The sequence below is a fragment of the Dicentrarchus labrax genome, unplaced genomic scaffold (genome assembly GCF_905237075.1).
Source record: "Dicentrarchus labrax unplaced genomic scaffold, dlabrax2021, whole genome shotgun sequence".
NCBI lineage: Eukaryota > Metazoa > Chordata > Actinopteri > Moronidae > Dicentrarchus > Dicentrarchus labrax.
In genome coordinates this window covers 24,009,355-24,022,541 of record NW_026136718.1, presented here as the reverse complement: position 1 = coordinate 24,022,541, position 13,187 = coordinate 24,009,355, and the positions used below count along the sequence as shown (strand labels likewise).

The 13,187-nt window shown below is 40.1% G+C and overlaps 2 protein-coding genes across 6 annotated transcripts in view; one reads left to right on the top strand and one right to left on the bottom strand.

The window, feature by feature from the left end:
* The first annotated feature begins 1,495 nt into the window (after positions 1–1,495).
* Positions 1,496–5,917, top strand: LOC127350328 (retinoschisin-like). The gene is made up of 6 exons (XM_051376837.1): positions 1,496–1,582; positions 2,068–2,093; positions 2,182–2,392; positions 3,213–3,354; positions 3,436–3,631; positions 5,440–5,917. Exons 1-6 carry the CDS (start codon positions 1,528–1,530, stop codon positions 5,590–5,592), a joined length of 783 nt encoding a protein of 260 aa, XP_051232797.1. The 5' UTR covers positions 1,496–1,527; the 3' UTR covers positions 5,593–5,917.
* A 5-nt stretch (positions 5,918–5,922) lies between these two features.
* Positions 5,923–13,187, bottom strand: part of LOC127350327 (cyclin-dependent kinase-like 5) — a 35,270-nt gene continuing 28,005 nt past the window's right edge. For 3 of the 5 annotated variants that reach the window (XM_051376832.1, XM_051376835.1, XM_051376833.1), the window contains 6 exons: positions 13,047–13,152; positions 11,313–11,436; positions 10,984–11,089; positions 10,627–10,749; positions 9,093–9,260; positions 5,923–9,002 (listed from right to left, as the gene is read on the bottom strand). In XM_051376832.1, the coding sequence (XP_051232792.1) occupies positions 8,643–9,002; positions 9,093–9,260; positions 10,627–10,749; positions 10,984–11,089; positions 11,313–11,436; positions 13,047–13,152 (987 nt within the window). In that variant the 3' untranslated portion in view covers positions 5,923–8,642. The remainder of the gene's footprint in view (positions 9,003–9,092; positions 9,261–10,626; positions 10,750–10,983; positions 11,090–11,312; positions 11,437–13,046; positions 13,153–13,187) is intronic. The other 2 variants (XM_051376834.1, XM_051376836.1) reach the window with 2 other exon arrangements.

The following is a 13,187-nucleotide window of genomic DNA, read 5'->3' as shown; positions in this document are numbered from 1 at the left end:
GCTTTAACTCAATACGGCGGATGTGATTGGCTGCTATATACGTCAATCAAACTACATGCAGCCGGTTAGTTCCGCCCATTGAAGCATCATCAGTAGCAGCACCAGCTGAATGTTTAAATATAGGCGGAATAACTGGGAGTGATGGATAACTTTAACGCAGCTGGAAGTAAGTGTAAGACTCTACATGGCAAATAGTGTTTTATATGATGGTGGACAGCATTACAAATCATACAGGCATACATATGTTCTGAAAATGGGCAACACACACTCATAACAAAGGGCAGTTCTTACCATGCCCTGGTACCCTCTTGAACTCAGGCACAGGAATCACATCAGAGGGTTTTAGAGTGGACACTGGGTCACTGACTTACTACCCCACTCACTCACAAATCAGTCGTTTACATCAGTGGTTCCCTAACCCTTTTCCTTAAGGGAACCCCTTTTCTATAATCCATAGAACTGACGACCCCTGACTAAGATGGATATTTCATATTATATTCAAAACGAACCCACATAGTGAACCTGTGTAAAAGTGAGGCTTGGTCATTGTTCTATTAAACAGTTTACTTAATTTACTTTACATTTACATTTCTTTACAGACATGAATGCAATGCTGAGATATAGGCCTGCTGTGTGTATTTTTAGGATTGATGTCACTTTAATGTCTGCACACAGTAAATATGAAGCTACAGCTAACAGCTGGTTACCTTAGCTCAGCATAAAGAGTAGAAACAGGAGGAAGCCTGGCTTTTGCCAAAGTACAGAAATATTTTGAAGCTCACTAATTTGCACGTTATAACTCATTTGTTGAAATTTTATGCACTATGCCGGACTATTTTTTGGCGGGGACTTCCTGAAGCTCCTATTGGTTGCCTGGCAACTGCTCCCTAGAAATACCGGTGCACATAACCTCCAAAAAAAAGCAATGTGTCATGTTTACACTTTGGTTTTGCTCTGTTTTGCTAAACTAAACTAAGCAAAGCTAAGCTTCTCCTGGTTCCAGCTTAATATTTAGCAGACAATCTTCTCGTCTATCTGTTGGCAGTTCAGAAATCTTCATTTGGTGGCGTTTCCAAGCAAATATTGATATATGTGATTGTTTGTGATTTAATGAGCATATATTTCTGCCACCCTCTGACCACCCCATGAATATTTCTTTAGATCCACTCCTGTGCATGATGTTTTAAAATATTAAAATATTAACAATGTATCACCTGTGATTGCTGTGAATTGAGTATTCGCCTAGACAATGTCTAACATGTGAGCCATGTATTGAAACACATGAGCAGGTGGTAATGTTGACAGCTGATGGCATTTGAGACGCCGCTGCCATAAAGAATGATTCTGACTCTTGATTTATGAAGTGGTGATATGAACCACAGGTGCAGTACAATAAGACAAGCCTAAGGGAGGTGTCTAAGGGCCAGTATTAGATAAGGCCATCGCAGGCCTGTGGATTACAGTAATCCTATCCACTAGTGTTGGGTATCACACACACGTCGCATTCCAGCACAACTGAAGAGGAAGATGGAGGTCACTGCTCGATGTGCTGCTGTGCTGCTCCTCCTGTTTCTGTCTCAGGGTAAGTCACTGTGCACCTGCATGAGGGATATGATTAAATCATAATGCCCTCTGTCTGCCTTAAAAATCAGGAATATTCTCAATGTTCTGCCTTCTTTATTGTATCTTTTTGAAACCATGCTAGGAAAAGTGCCACACAGAAATGTTACTGCATTAAAATGTGGACTTGACCATGTTTCATTATGAAGAGTTGTATTCATAAGGGCCAGTTAGTGGTTAATGCTTGTGATAATAAGTTCAATCAGTAAAATAAATAAGTTTATTTTTTCTTCAATATTATGTATCTCAATTCTGGTCACATACATACAAACCATGCAGAATGATTGGATATGTTTGTCACAGTTGTGTTAATCACATGGAAGTACCTACAAACAATTCATAGATGAATTTGTAATGATCCTCTTTCTTCTGTAAAATTTGGTTTTAGCTTTCCCATTTAATTTTCCATCTGCCTCTACATTTCATGCACCTGTTGATGTGGTACAGCCCTGATCACTGTTCACTCCCAGGAGGTAAGAGCCCACTAACAAACCACTTATAAAAGAAGTCTGAAAAGTGATTTTAACTCTGGATTAACTCCTCCTCGTGTGCGTCCTTCAGGAGGAAGAGGCTGCCCAGGAGGGGGCGGTTGCCCAGGACGAGGAGCTTCAGGAGGAGGACCAGGAGGAGGTGATCGAGACATGGACGCGGAACATGAAAGCTTGTACCTGTGACTGTGAATCTGCTGATTCACCCACACGTATCCCCACTGTCATCCCACCGACCTCACTGCCGCCGCCACCTCAGGGTCACTCACAGAACTGCATGCCAGGTGAGGTCACATGACCTGGGTTGACTTTTAGCCCTCTGTGTGTATGTCAGATGTCTGTAATTTATTAGTAAGTTTTTTTTACAAGTGATAAAAGGGATGCACATGATGTGAAGGACGTTGACACAGTGGGGAACATCACACACGTGAAGATTAATGATGGGCAGCATTGTATCCTGTGGATTATTCCGGTGTCCTGTGCACTCAGAGAGCTCCAGCAGGTGTGATGGATCACACAGCTGATGGTAGCTGGCTGTGTCCTTCATGCACTCCACCTAATCTTGGCTCCGTCTCTGCCGTGGTGCACAATCACCTACTATGATCTTGACATTTTTCAACCACGTTCTTACTTACTAAGGGCTGGGCTCGGTTATAGGGGTGGTAACGGTTTGGGTTAAAGAAATGAACAACTGTGAGGAAGAGGCCTGGAAGGGCAAACGCTGTTAGGTAATCTCATTACCTGTGCAGGAATGTGATGAGCAGATTAGGGAGCTCAAAATAGGGCATGCCCTTCACCTAACAGCATGATACTGGGCAAAGCAGCACACATCAGATGATGTCCCGATCATCTTCTTCCGCCTTATTAGGCACGCATTCGGAGTATCAGATCTTAGTGTAAGCTAGATCACCACGAGCAGGAAGGATGGTCGCAATCCTTTATCAGAGAATAAAATCATGATGCCATTCAAGTGTTACTTGGACATTATACTGTCTGTTGTTGTCAACAATACAACAATTAATGCAAATGTGACCAAATCAAGACTGAATCTCACCAGTTTCAGAGTTTCAGTTCCACAGTAAAGCGTATGTCTGTCCTCCTCAGAATGCCCTTATCACAGAGCCCTTGGCTTTGAATCTGGATCTGTGACATCAGAACAGATCAGTGCATCCAATCAGGACCAGTACACCGGCTGGTACTCCTCCTGGATACCCAGCAAGGCTCGTCTTAACAACCAAGGCTTTGGGTACGTCATGAGAACCTAGTTCTTCTTAATTTTGTAAATGTGAATGTACCATAACAAAAGCTAATTTCTTTGTTTTTTTAGGTGTGCATGGCTCTCCAAGTTCAACGACCAGTATCAGTGGATCCAGATTGACCTGAAGGAGGTGGGTGTGGTGTCTGGCATCCTCACCCAGGGCCGCTGTGATGCCGATGAGTGGATCACTAAGTACAGCGTCCAATATCGCACTTTGGAAACCCTCAACTGGGTCTATTACAAAGACCAGACAGGAAACAACAGGGTAAGCACATGAAATAGCAGTCAGTATCGGGCTGTGGAGAGTCTATGCCTCTTTGTGCAAGAAAACGCAAGTAAATAAGATTTTATTAATATGAAGATAATATGAAGATGAACAGTTGTCAAAAACAGTAAAAAGGACTATAAATGTGAAAGGTAGGAGTTTAGCAGCACAGTCATGACTGCTGATTCAGTTTGAATCTTTGAGTCTGTCATTGATGCTGCTACAATGTAAAACTTCCTAAAACAACCTTGAGGGTGTTGTTCACTCAGACTATGTTCACACTGCAGGCACAAGTGGCCCAAATCAAAGATTTTTTTATTTTGCTCATATGTGACTCAGATCTGTGAACAGCACAAATCACATGGAATCTAATCTTTCATATATACGACCATATCACCACTTTCATATGCTTTCACACTTGCAATGTGACCTCATATCAGAATACATGTGACTTTTACATCACTGTAGAATGACCTTTGTCATGCTGGTCACTTCAGGACCTTTTCCGAACCTGTGTTCAGGGTCAGTATCCCAAATCCTCCCTGAAATGTTTCACCGCTGTAGCAACACACACGGATCATTTGACCATGCCATTTAATTAAGGGAATACAACGATAGACAACCCCACAATACCTGCTTTTGTGCAGGAGATCAAGGTCAAGGTCACACTCTAAGCTGACATTTTGCTGCATTTCAGTAGGCTTCTGCATCTGTCAAAAGAAATCACTATTAATGAAGCTGTAATGAAAAAAGTTGTTGATTTATATTTACCCCATTTAAATAAACCATAACCAATAAATAGCCTATTGCCGCTGACAGTCTTCTTCTGTTAATCATGCTTACTTTGGTCACGCTGACTCAGTGGTCCCAGCATGTGTGTGTGAAAATGAAAAAACTGTGTGAAAAAACTGATAAAATTGTGTGGCTGAAGGGCCGCTTTTCTTAAAGGTGCCCTTCACACACGCTTGGAAGTTGGAACCACAATGTGTGTCTAATATGATTTTTCTACAAAAAGTATAATTTCCCCATTAAAATCCTTAAAAAGGCATCTACTCCTTCTACCTCATTAAATATACCAGAATCTCTGAATATGCAAATGTTGTTTATTTCTAAAGTTTTCCTGCTGGACACAAGATGTCTCCTTCTTCACTGTAAAGTCCATTCTCAGTGAATGTCCACTGGTGGCTTCAGGTTTCTACATCACACTGTAAGAGTTGCATACTGGACCAGGACTGACCTCCAAACTATTTGTGATGTCACAAATCATGCTGGTAGGCCCCGCCCCTTAAAAACCTACAGCACACTGTAGGAACAAGAAGAAAGAAGATTTTTGAGTGGAGGGGGACTTTAATCTTTCGTTTAGTGTATTGTATAGAATAATCTCAAGGTGACCTGTCCTTTTTTGGTAAGGGGACTGACATGATTGGTGAATTAATCAAGTAAATAGAGAGAAAAATAACGGACGTCCTCTGATTCCAGCTTGTTCAATGTAGGATTTGCTGCTTTACTGTTTTTTCTGTTTTATATCATGGTACACTAAAAATATCTTTGGAGTTTGGACTCACTGAATTAGTGAAAATAGAGCAAATCAATCCAAACAGTGAAAGAACGTCATATGGGATCCACAAGTCGGAAGTGGTTTTTATATATATAATAGGTATGAACCACATAAGAAACTGATTTCTGCACCATTCAAGCAGAAATTAAGCATCATCAGCTGAGCAAATAGATCCCTATGACCATGAAGAAAATGATCATAACAAAGTGAACTAGTTTATCTTTATATGCTGTTTACTGTCTACTTTCAGGTCTTCTATGGGAACTCTGACCGCTCCTCTATGGTACAGAACCTGCTGCGCCCCCCCATCGTAGCTCGCTATATCCGCCTGCTGCCGCTGGGCTGGCACACCCGCATCGCCATGAGGATGGAGCTGCTGATGTGCATGAACAAGTGTACCTGAAGTGCACTCAGCATGCTTTTTCCTCACTCCTTCCTTCCCCTGCTCAACCTACCGCTTGCCAAAACGGGGACTTTGGTCCAGCACTGAAAGATCCATCATATCTTCACCTCTTTGACATGTCTGTTTCTTTGGTGAGGCTCAAAGCAAACTAAGTCTGGGCAGGAGGACATGTTTGGCAATTGGACACCTTCCGCAATGCATACAGGGGATTCCAGTTTAAAAAATTGGAAGCTTCAATAAAGCTACAGGAGTAAAAGAAAAATTTAATTAATTATTCATCAACTTTCTTTGAATCAAACACTAATAAAAAAGATTCTACAAGTTACTGAGTCCAATCAAATGAGTTTGTTTTATTTGAGATTTACTGTTACATATGTAAACATGAATATTCTAAAATTGTTAAGCATTCATTTGTGGGTTTATGTTCTCATGTAAATGCTCTGTTGAAAAAAAAAGCAGATAAACACTGACTATGCTACTAATTTGTGTCTGTAATAAAAGCACAAACGTAATACTTGATTTCATTTAAACAGTTGATAAACATCTTCTGTTATAAATATTACCAAACAAGTAGTCACACATCAGTATTAATATAATACACAGTGCTCCTTCAGCAAAACAATAATCCAAAGAGAGAAATGTATTGTGTCAAATACAGTGTGCACAGTCCTTACAGAGGCACAATACACAATACGATACGGTCATGTTTGGACTCAGTGTGTGACTGTGGGAGCCTCAGGCCCCGTGTTTCAGTCTTCACACACTGTGCACATAATGAACATGAATCGAGGAAGAATTTACAGAGTCAGAGCAATATTGCTGAGCCACACAGTCTCTTCAAAGTGCAACATTAAAAAGCTTAGGATTTATTTCTGCCAAGCTACTTCCATGGCACTTTATCCCAGACAGAAAACAATGTTACAGTACAGAGCCTCTGCCCCCATTGTGGTTCCATATTAAGATTTCTCAAAAGCTTGTCCCAAGCGGCTCACTATGTGCAATCAGTTAAAAATACACTAGTGCAGTGATTCCCAACCAGGAGTACATGTAGCTGAGGGGGTATTTATGCGGTTGTAAGGGATTACATAGAAACACTGTGGGGGAAAACAGAATGTATAACTTGATTCAAATAATGTCCACATATTGCATCAGCTGTAATACCTGAATATTGGTTATGTGTTGTGATGGAGAATGTTCAAGCCAGCAGAAAGGTCTAAAAAAGTAACCTAAAAGTATCAGTTGAAATAGATAAAAGTGATGGATAACCAGATCAAATGGGTAGCTGAAGGTACTGGACATGGTTAAATTAGCTAACCAACAGTTGAAATAGCTAGCATAAAAGTAATGGACAAATGGTGAACAGCTAAAAACACTGGATAAACAGTTGAAATAGTTGGCTAAAAGAAGTGGGGAAATGGTTGAATCAGCTAAAAACAATAGATACGTGGTTAAAATAGCTTATGTAATGAATAAACCTTTCAAATAGTAGTTAATGGATAAACTGCTAGTACTAGATATGGTTGAAACACCCTGCTACTCCAAGTGGGAGCAATGCAAACGCAAACAAACACTGACAGTTCAACTGCATGAAAAATGACCGCAATAATATACACTCTTATATAACAGTAGTGTTAAATAACATCCAGTTTATAATACATTCAAATGAACTAGGTCTAGATACAGGGTTGGGGACCACTGCACTTGTACACCCAGAATGGCTTTTGTGTTCCTCTAGCTGCTGTAAAAATGACATAAAAGCAATGATTAGGGGAAAAAAACTTTCCAATTCATGTTACATAAATAACATTTTTTAAAGCAGTTACTCTTTGTATTATATTTTAGATGTGCGTGTGCATAACTTGAACTGATTAAACAAGTAGAACCACTTGGAAGTTGCTTATGTGAAATCTGTAAGTAAGAAATGAGCAACAAACAGACTTCCTTGAATCCTGGTAGTTATCACGTCACATCTTTTCCATTAACTGTATCTTTGTAGTTGGCAGCAGGGCACCATATCAAGGTTTTATTACTGAATAATTCATCCGTCATAACACTTTTACATAAATAAACATTTCGGTAAATCATTTTAGATTACATTACAACCAATAGGATTGTCAGTATAGTCTGTTCTCTTTGTAATGATTGAGGTGTCACCATAGTTTTAATTGTACAACATTTGTTTATAATATATATGAAAATGATGATTTACACATATTGTGGATGAAAATCAGTGCCTAAATGTTAGTTAGTGCAGTAGATGCAGTGCTTCATTATCTCCTACAGAGGGCGATGTGGGTTAGGATTTCTGTCTGTTTATGGCACCATAGTGTCTAAAATGGCTGCATTAGAAAAAGACATAAAAACCTAAATATCCTAAAAAAGAACAGATAGATTTAAGCTTTATAGATTGTCGGTGGTAACTCAGAAAAATTGCACTACAGCGATATTTTCAAGAACAAGACTGCTTTGATTTGCAGTTGCACACTGAGCGCCTGTAACCAGTATGACAGAGCACATCCAAAAGCAAGACAGCTTGGACGAATAGTTACAATCCTGGGTGAGATGAACACAATGCAAAGTTACTGACATTACCAATCTCTATTGTAACAACTGATAAAACTTTATTTGTTCAGAATGCCTTAGTTAGTCTTAAGGAAATACTACGCAGTAAAATGTACTATATTTCTATATTGAATAGAAACAAAAATACTTACACTTAAAATCTACACTTTATCTATCCATTTATATATATTTAATTTGTAATATATTTACTTTATAATACAAATTATAATTAGAATTACAGAAGTAATAATATAAATGTCTATCAAACATGGAAGCTTTAAAAAAAATGAAGACATAAAAAGGCTTTTGGCCTGTTTGCAAGCAGTGTTTCAAACTGAAGGTTTGGTATCTGTGATTTTTTTTACGTGTGTGTGTGTGTGTGTGTGTGTGTGTGTATTCAGCAGGTGCACTGTTACGCAAGGGACGTGTAGGAGCAACAGAGGGGAAAACGGAGGAGTCTGGATCTGAGAGCTGTAGGGTGAGGGAGATCACAGAGCCGTCTCTTTCAGGTCGTTGAGGTTTGGCATACGAGACCTGGAGGGGCGTCCGAAGCCATGGCCGTTCTGGCCTCCCTTGATGCTCATTTGCTCTGGGTAGGGGTTGCCCTCTGGGCGGCCCAGGGCGGACGTGTGCCAGCCAGACTCCAGCTGTCCGGGCAGAGGGTAGGCTGTCTGGCGGCTCTTCAGCTGGGGCGTGCTAACCCCTGAGTGACCCCGGCTTTCTGTGAATCCACCTTGAGCAGTGGCTGGATTAGGCAGCGGCTGGTAGCGCATGTCAGATGGCGCGGTCTGGTTGGAGGACGAGGATGAAAGGTGCAGGAGTTTGCGCAGAGACTTCAGTGGCTGACTCTGAGGGGGACATTAAACATTATACATGACGAACACATTTGAATCAAACATTGAAGAAAAAGAAAAATAGTGTCATTTTGTGAGACTTGCCGGAGAGTGTGAGTCAGATAGCTTCTCAGGAGGCCAGTCCTTGTCCCTGTCTCGGTCGCGCTCTTGGTCCCGGTCTCTGCTCTTGTCACGGGTCCTGTGGCGGCTGCTCTGGTGACCTGAAGACCTGGAGGACTTCTGGATGACTGTGTCCACCCCTTCATTAGGAACCTTTCACACAGTGGGTGTAGATATCACTTAACCTGTCCAAACTAACCATTTCAAACTTATGACCAAAGTAGTTCCACACAATGTAAAGAACAACAAGTTCATGTTTGTTTTTCTCTGAACAACGAATGTGTCCACCACAGGTTTTTACTGTATTCCTTGAAGCTTATATTCTATACAGTGTCCGATTAAAACCTCAAAAATATGCTTTAGAAAACAGATTAGTGTGTTTCATGTTATCCCTTACATGTGTATTTACTATGGACATAAGCTAGAACATATTTTTGACAATAGGCCTTTAAATGCAGTGAAGTCAGAAAAATTTAAAAACATAACATGCATCTGGAGCCAGAAACCCTAATCATTCACTGATCTGAGGAAGAGTAGAGACATCTTCTCTTGTTTATGATTAAGTGCCATACAATCCATGACATATCGAATCATTTTCAAATCATCTACTCTTCATGCAGCAAACACTATTTTCCACCAACTCTGAGTCTGACTGCCTGATTCCTCCTGGCCAGATTGAGTTTATTTGTGCTCTGTCATCAGACGTAACCCCCCTCTCAGCATCTGAACAGACTGCCACATATAAATAGAAATGTGAGGAGAAGAAAGAGTCTCAAACACCTGTGTCATGCCGAACCTTTACTGCCACTGAAACGGCAGTCAGTTTAACATGTCAAAATGTGGATGCTTTTATATTTAGCAACTCTTTGGGTTCCTCCTCCTTCCTGATCTATCCTCTGTAATCAGGTCACAGGTTTAGATACACTTTGAGGGGCAGAAAAAAAAAGTTGATCAAATGCTTCTGTGTAAGCAGGAAAGCTTCACGTGAGTGTAACCAGGCACACAGACTCCTAAAATCTCATGTGCTTATCCAAAGCCTGAGCGCTCTCGTTCATCCTCAGCTCATAACCATAGACATGCTGTTAGGGCTGTGGCTGAAATCAGTGTCGACTGACGAGAATCAAATGGGCCCAACACAAAATTGACCAGCCAGATCCATTTATTGACGTGTAAACAGCCCTGCGCTTCATTAAATGGAAAATTCTAAGAGTACGATACTTTTTAATCAATTAAACGATCCACTATCAATAATCTGAACATTAAAAATGGCACTTTATCGCCTCATTTTCACTACTGATTAAGAGTTGTACTGATACGCATAGATGGATTTGACTGGTTTATGTTGACAGCTCATTATTTTGTGAATGAATGAATTGAAAAATATAATCAAAGAAAACTACTAAAAAACAGCTCACTATGAAATAATAAAGCAGTCTTGATTACTGTTGTTAATGCATGCAATGTCAGATGGGTGGCGTGGAGTTAGCAGGTGAATAGGATAGTGTAAAACAGCATGTACCATGGAAGAGGACACTACAGGGAGGACTCTCACAGAGGAACTATGCTTTATGTTATTCTTTGGGCTAAACAGAGGGAAAAGACATTTCTTGATGACAGGAGGCCTTCCATCAGGGACTGGCATCTGCAATATAGAGGCACATGACTGGTGGCACAGGGAAACATGATGCACATGACAACAAGAAGAAATGATTTTATATCTCTGTAAATGTGCTAACAAGGCAAATGCATTGAACATTTGAAAAGCAGAGGAGGAGATACAGTATGTAGACAGACATCAGAGGACATGTGCATGAAATAGTGCATCCAGACATGGTTCACATCCTGCAGTTGTAGTTGTACTTGACATGCAAGTTACCATTTGAGATTTTTTCTTTTTCTTCTTTATTGCTCTGAAGAAACCCTGCTTCTCCTTTTCTTTGGATGGTTCAGAGGGGTTCAGCACTACAGTATCTGGGCCAGTCCTGAAAATAAAACAAAGGGCACTGAGCATGATGTCCCAACTAAGAATGTACAATATTTTTAAACTCCCAATGAGCCACCATGACGTGTGACCAGTGTGAAATGAAACTGTTGTCACAGAGCAACGAACAAGGAACAAATTATTGTTGCCAAGGTAACCTACGGTAAAGGAGATATTCTTTGGTAAACAATATATGATCGGTTGTGGTTAGAAGGGATAAGTACCAGGGGTCGAATGCAGGCTGACGTTTGGAGTGGTTCGTCAAACCCGTGCCATCCCCGGACAGGCCAGAACCCCGGCTCTGACCCCTGCTGTCATGGAAGGAGTTGTCTGGCCGGGGAGAAGGGACTGTTCAACACACACAACAAATACGTTCATTCATATAATAAACAGACTGGTTTCTCAGTCTATACCAACTGTTTCAAAGCAAACTGTGTATGTGTTAGCAGATAATGTACTGTATATATTTAAAATAAAACTAAATGACTAAAAGAGGACAGGAACAGACAGAGCAGAGGACTGTGTTGGTTTTGTAGCTAAATTACAGATAAAAATAAGTTTTACAACAGAACATCGGCTCCCGTTCATTAAAGCAACTGTGTACAATTTGTTCCCAACTATGGTGTCCCTCTGTGGTAGCATCAAAAAAGAAACTGTGGCAGACAGCCAGGGTACTCCACTACCCCAGTGTTGGACACTGACATGAACAGACTGAAAGCAATGGATTCAGCTTATTGCAGATGCATTCGTAATATATACATGTTGGCCAATAAGTAAAAACAATTGTCAGTATATAAATGCTAAAGGTTTGTTTGAGGTCATTTTGAAACAGCGTCTCCATTACATAGTTTGTCCACCAGAGAGCAAATGTATTCTAAAATTTGTTTTCCAAAAATATGTGTTAAACAGGCGTCATGTTGTAGATTGGCTGCATTGGTTCTAGGAAAGGCAACGACAGTTGGTCAGTCCACCACTCACAGACTGAAATATCTCAACAACTGTTGGATGGATTGCCATGGAATTTGGCACAAACATTTATATATTCCCCCACTGTATGAATAGTAATACCACTGGTGGCCCTTTAATAACCAAAATCAATAGATCATTGTCAATAATGTTTGCTCGTTCAGTGTTCATGTTAAAATTTTGATTAAGAGTTTTAAAGATTTTAAATCGAGTGCGGGGGGGTATTCCCCGCCAGTGTAACAGCTGCTGTAACGCTTAATAGGCAGCAATGTTGATTTTCTGTGAAGAGCACTAAGACAAGTTGTGTAGTGTGTATTGAGAGGGGAGCCCTACTAACTGAGCACCATTCTTACCATTCTTACTGGTTATAACACAACAATTAATAAACCACAACTAGCTCTCTTTAGGCAAAACAGTATGGCACACAGCAATTTGTGACAATTTGTTTTTTACCTGTGCAATAGAACATTTGAGAAATATCAATTTGAATACTTTTATGTCAGTTTATAGAGTTTATACTAAAATTACTTACTTAAATATTTTGTTTTGAAAAGCAATGTTAAAATTGTGGCATTTTTATTTTTAAGTTGTTTTTAATATGTTGCAGTTTACACCACTAAAGTTCTTTACACAGTAGAATAAGCCACTATGAAACTATATTAAGGCGCATGCAGAAAATAAAAATAAAAAACTGCCAGAATCTTAAAAACATACAGTGATACAGATTTTTGGTTATACTGCCCAGCACTATTTCCAAACATCAATATTGGTATCAGGCTGAAAAATCAGTCTGAATATACAGTACAATTATTAATATACAGCACAGATGTTCTACCCAAGTCGGACCTGATCAATGAACATCTATGATTTTGTCAACTGCAGTAAATTACAGTCAAGTGTTTGATGTTTAAAATTGAACTGTCATCTTGATCTCCACAGTGCAGTGAAAGAAAGAAAGACACGGCCAGAGATTTGAGTATGACTAAACCAACCTCTGTAGAAGCTGCCCACCCTCCTAGGCATGGATTCACTGTAGATGTTGCGGTTCTCTTTGGAAGAGCCCCCATCTTCTGTTTGCTGGTCATGATATAAGCCAACCTGAGTCACAACAGAAGACGTAGTCACATAAAAGC

Coding starts and splice junctions, on each gene's coding strand:
- LOC127350328 (XM_051376837.1), top strand. CDS start 1,528: ATGGAGGTCACTGCTCGATGTGCTGCTGTGCTGCTCCTCCTGTTTCTG. Junction 2,094..2,181: donor TCACTGTTCACTCCCAGGAG/GTAAGAGCCCAC, acceptor TGCGTCCTTCAG/GAGGAAGAGGCTGCCCAGGA. Junction 3,355..3,435: donor CTTAACAACCAAGGCTTTGG/GTACGTCATGAG, acceptor TTGTTTTTTTAG/GTGTGCATGGCTCTCCAAGT.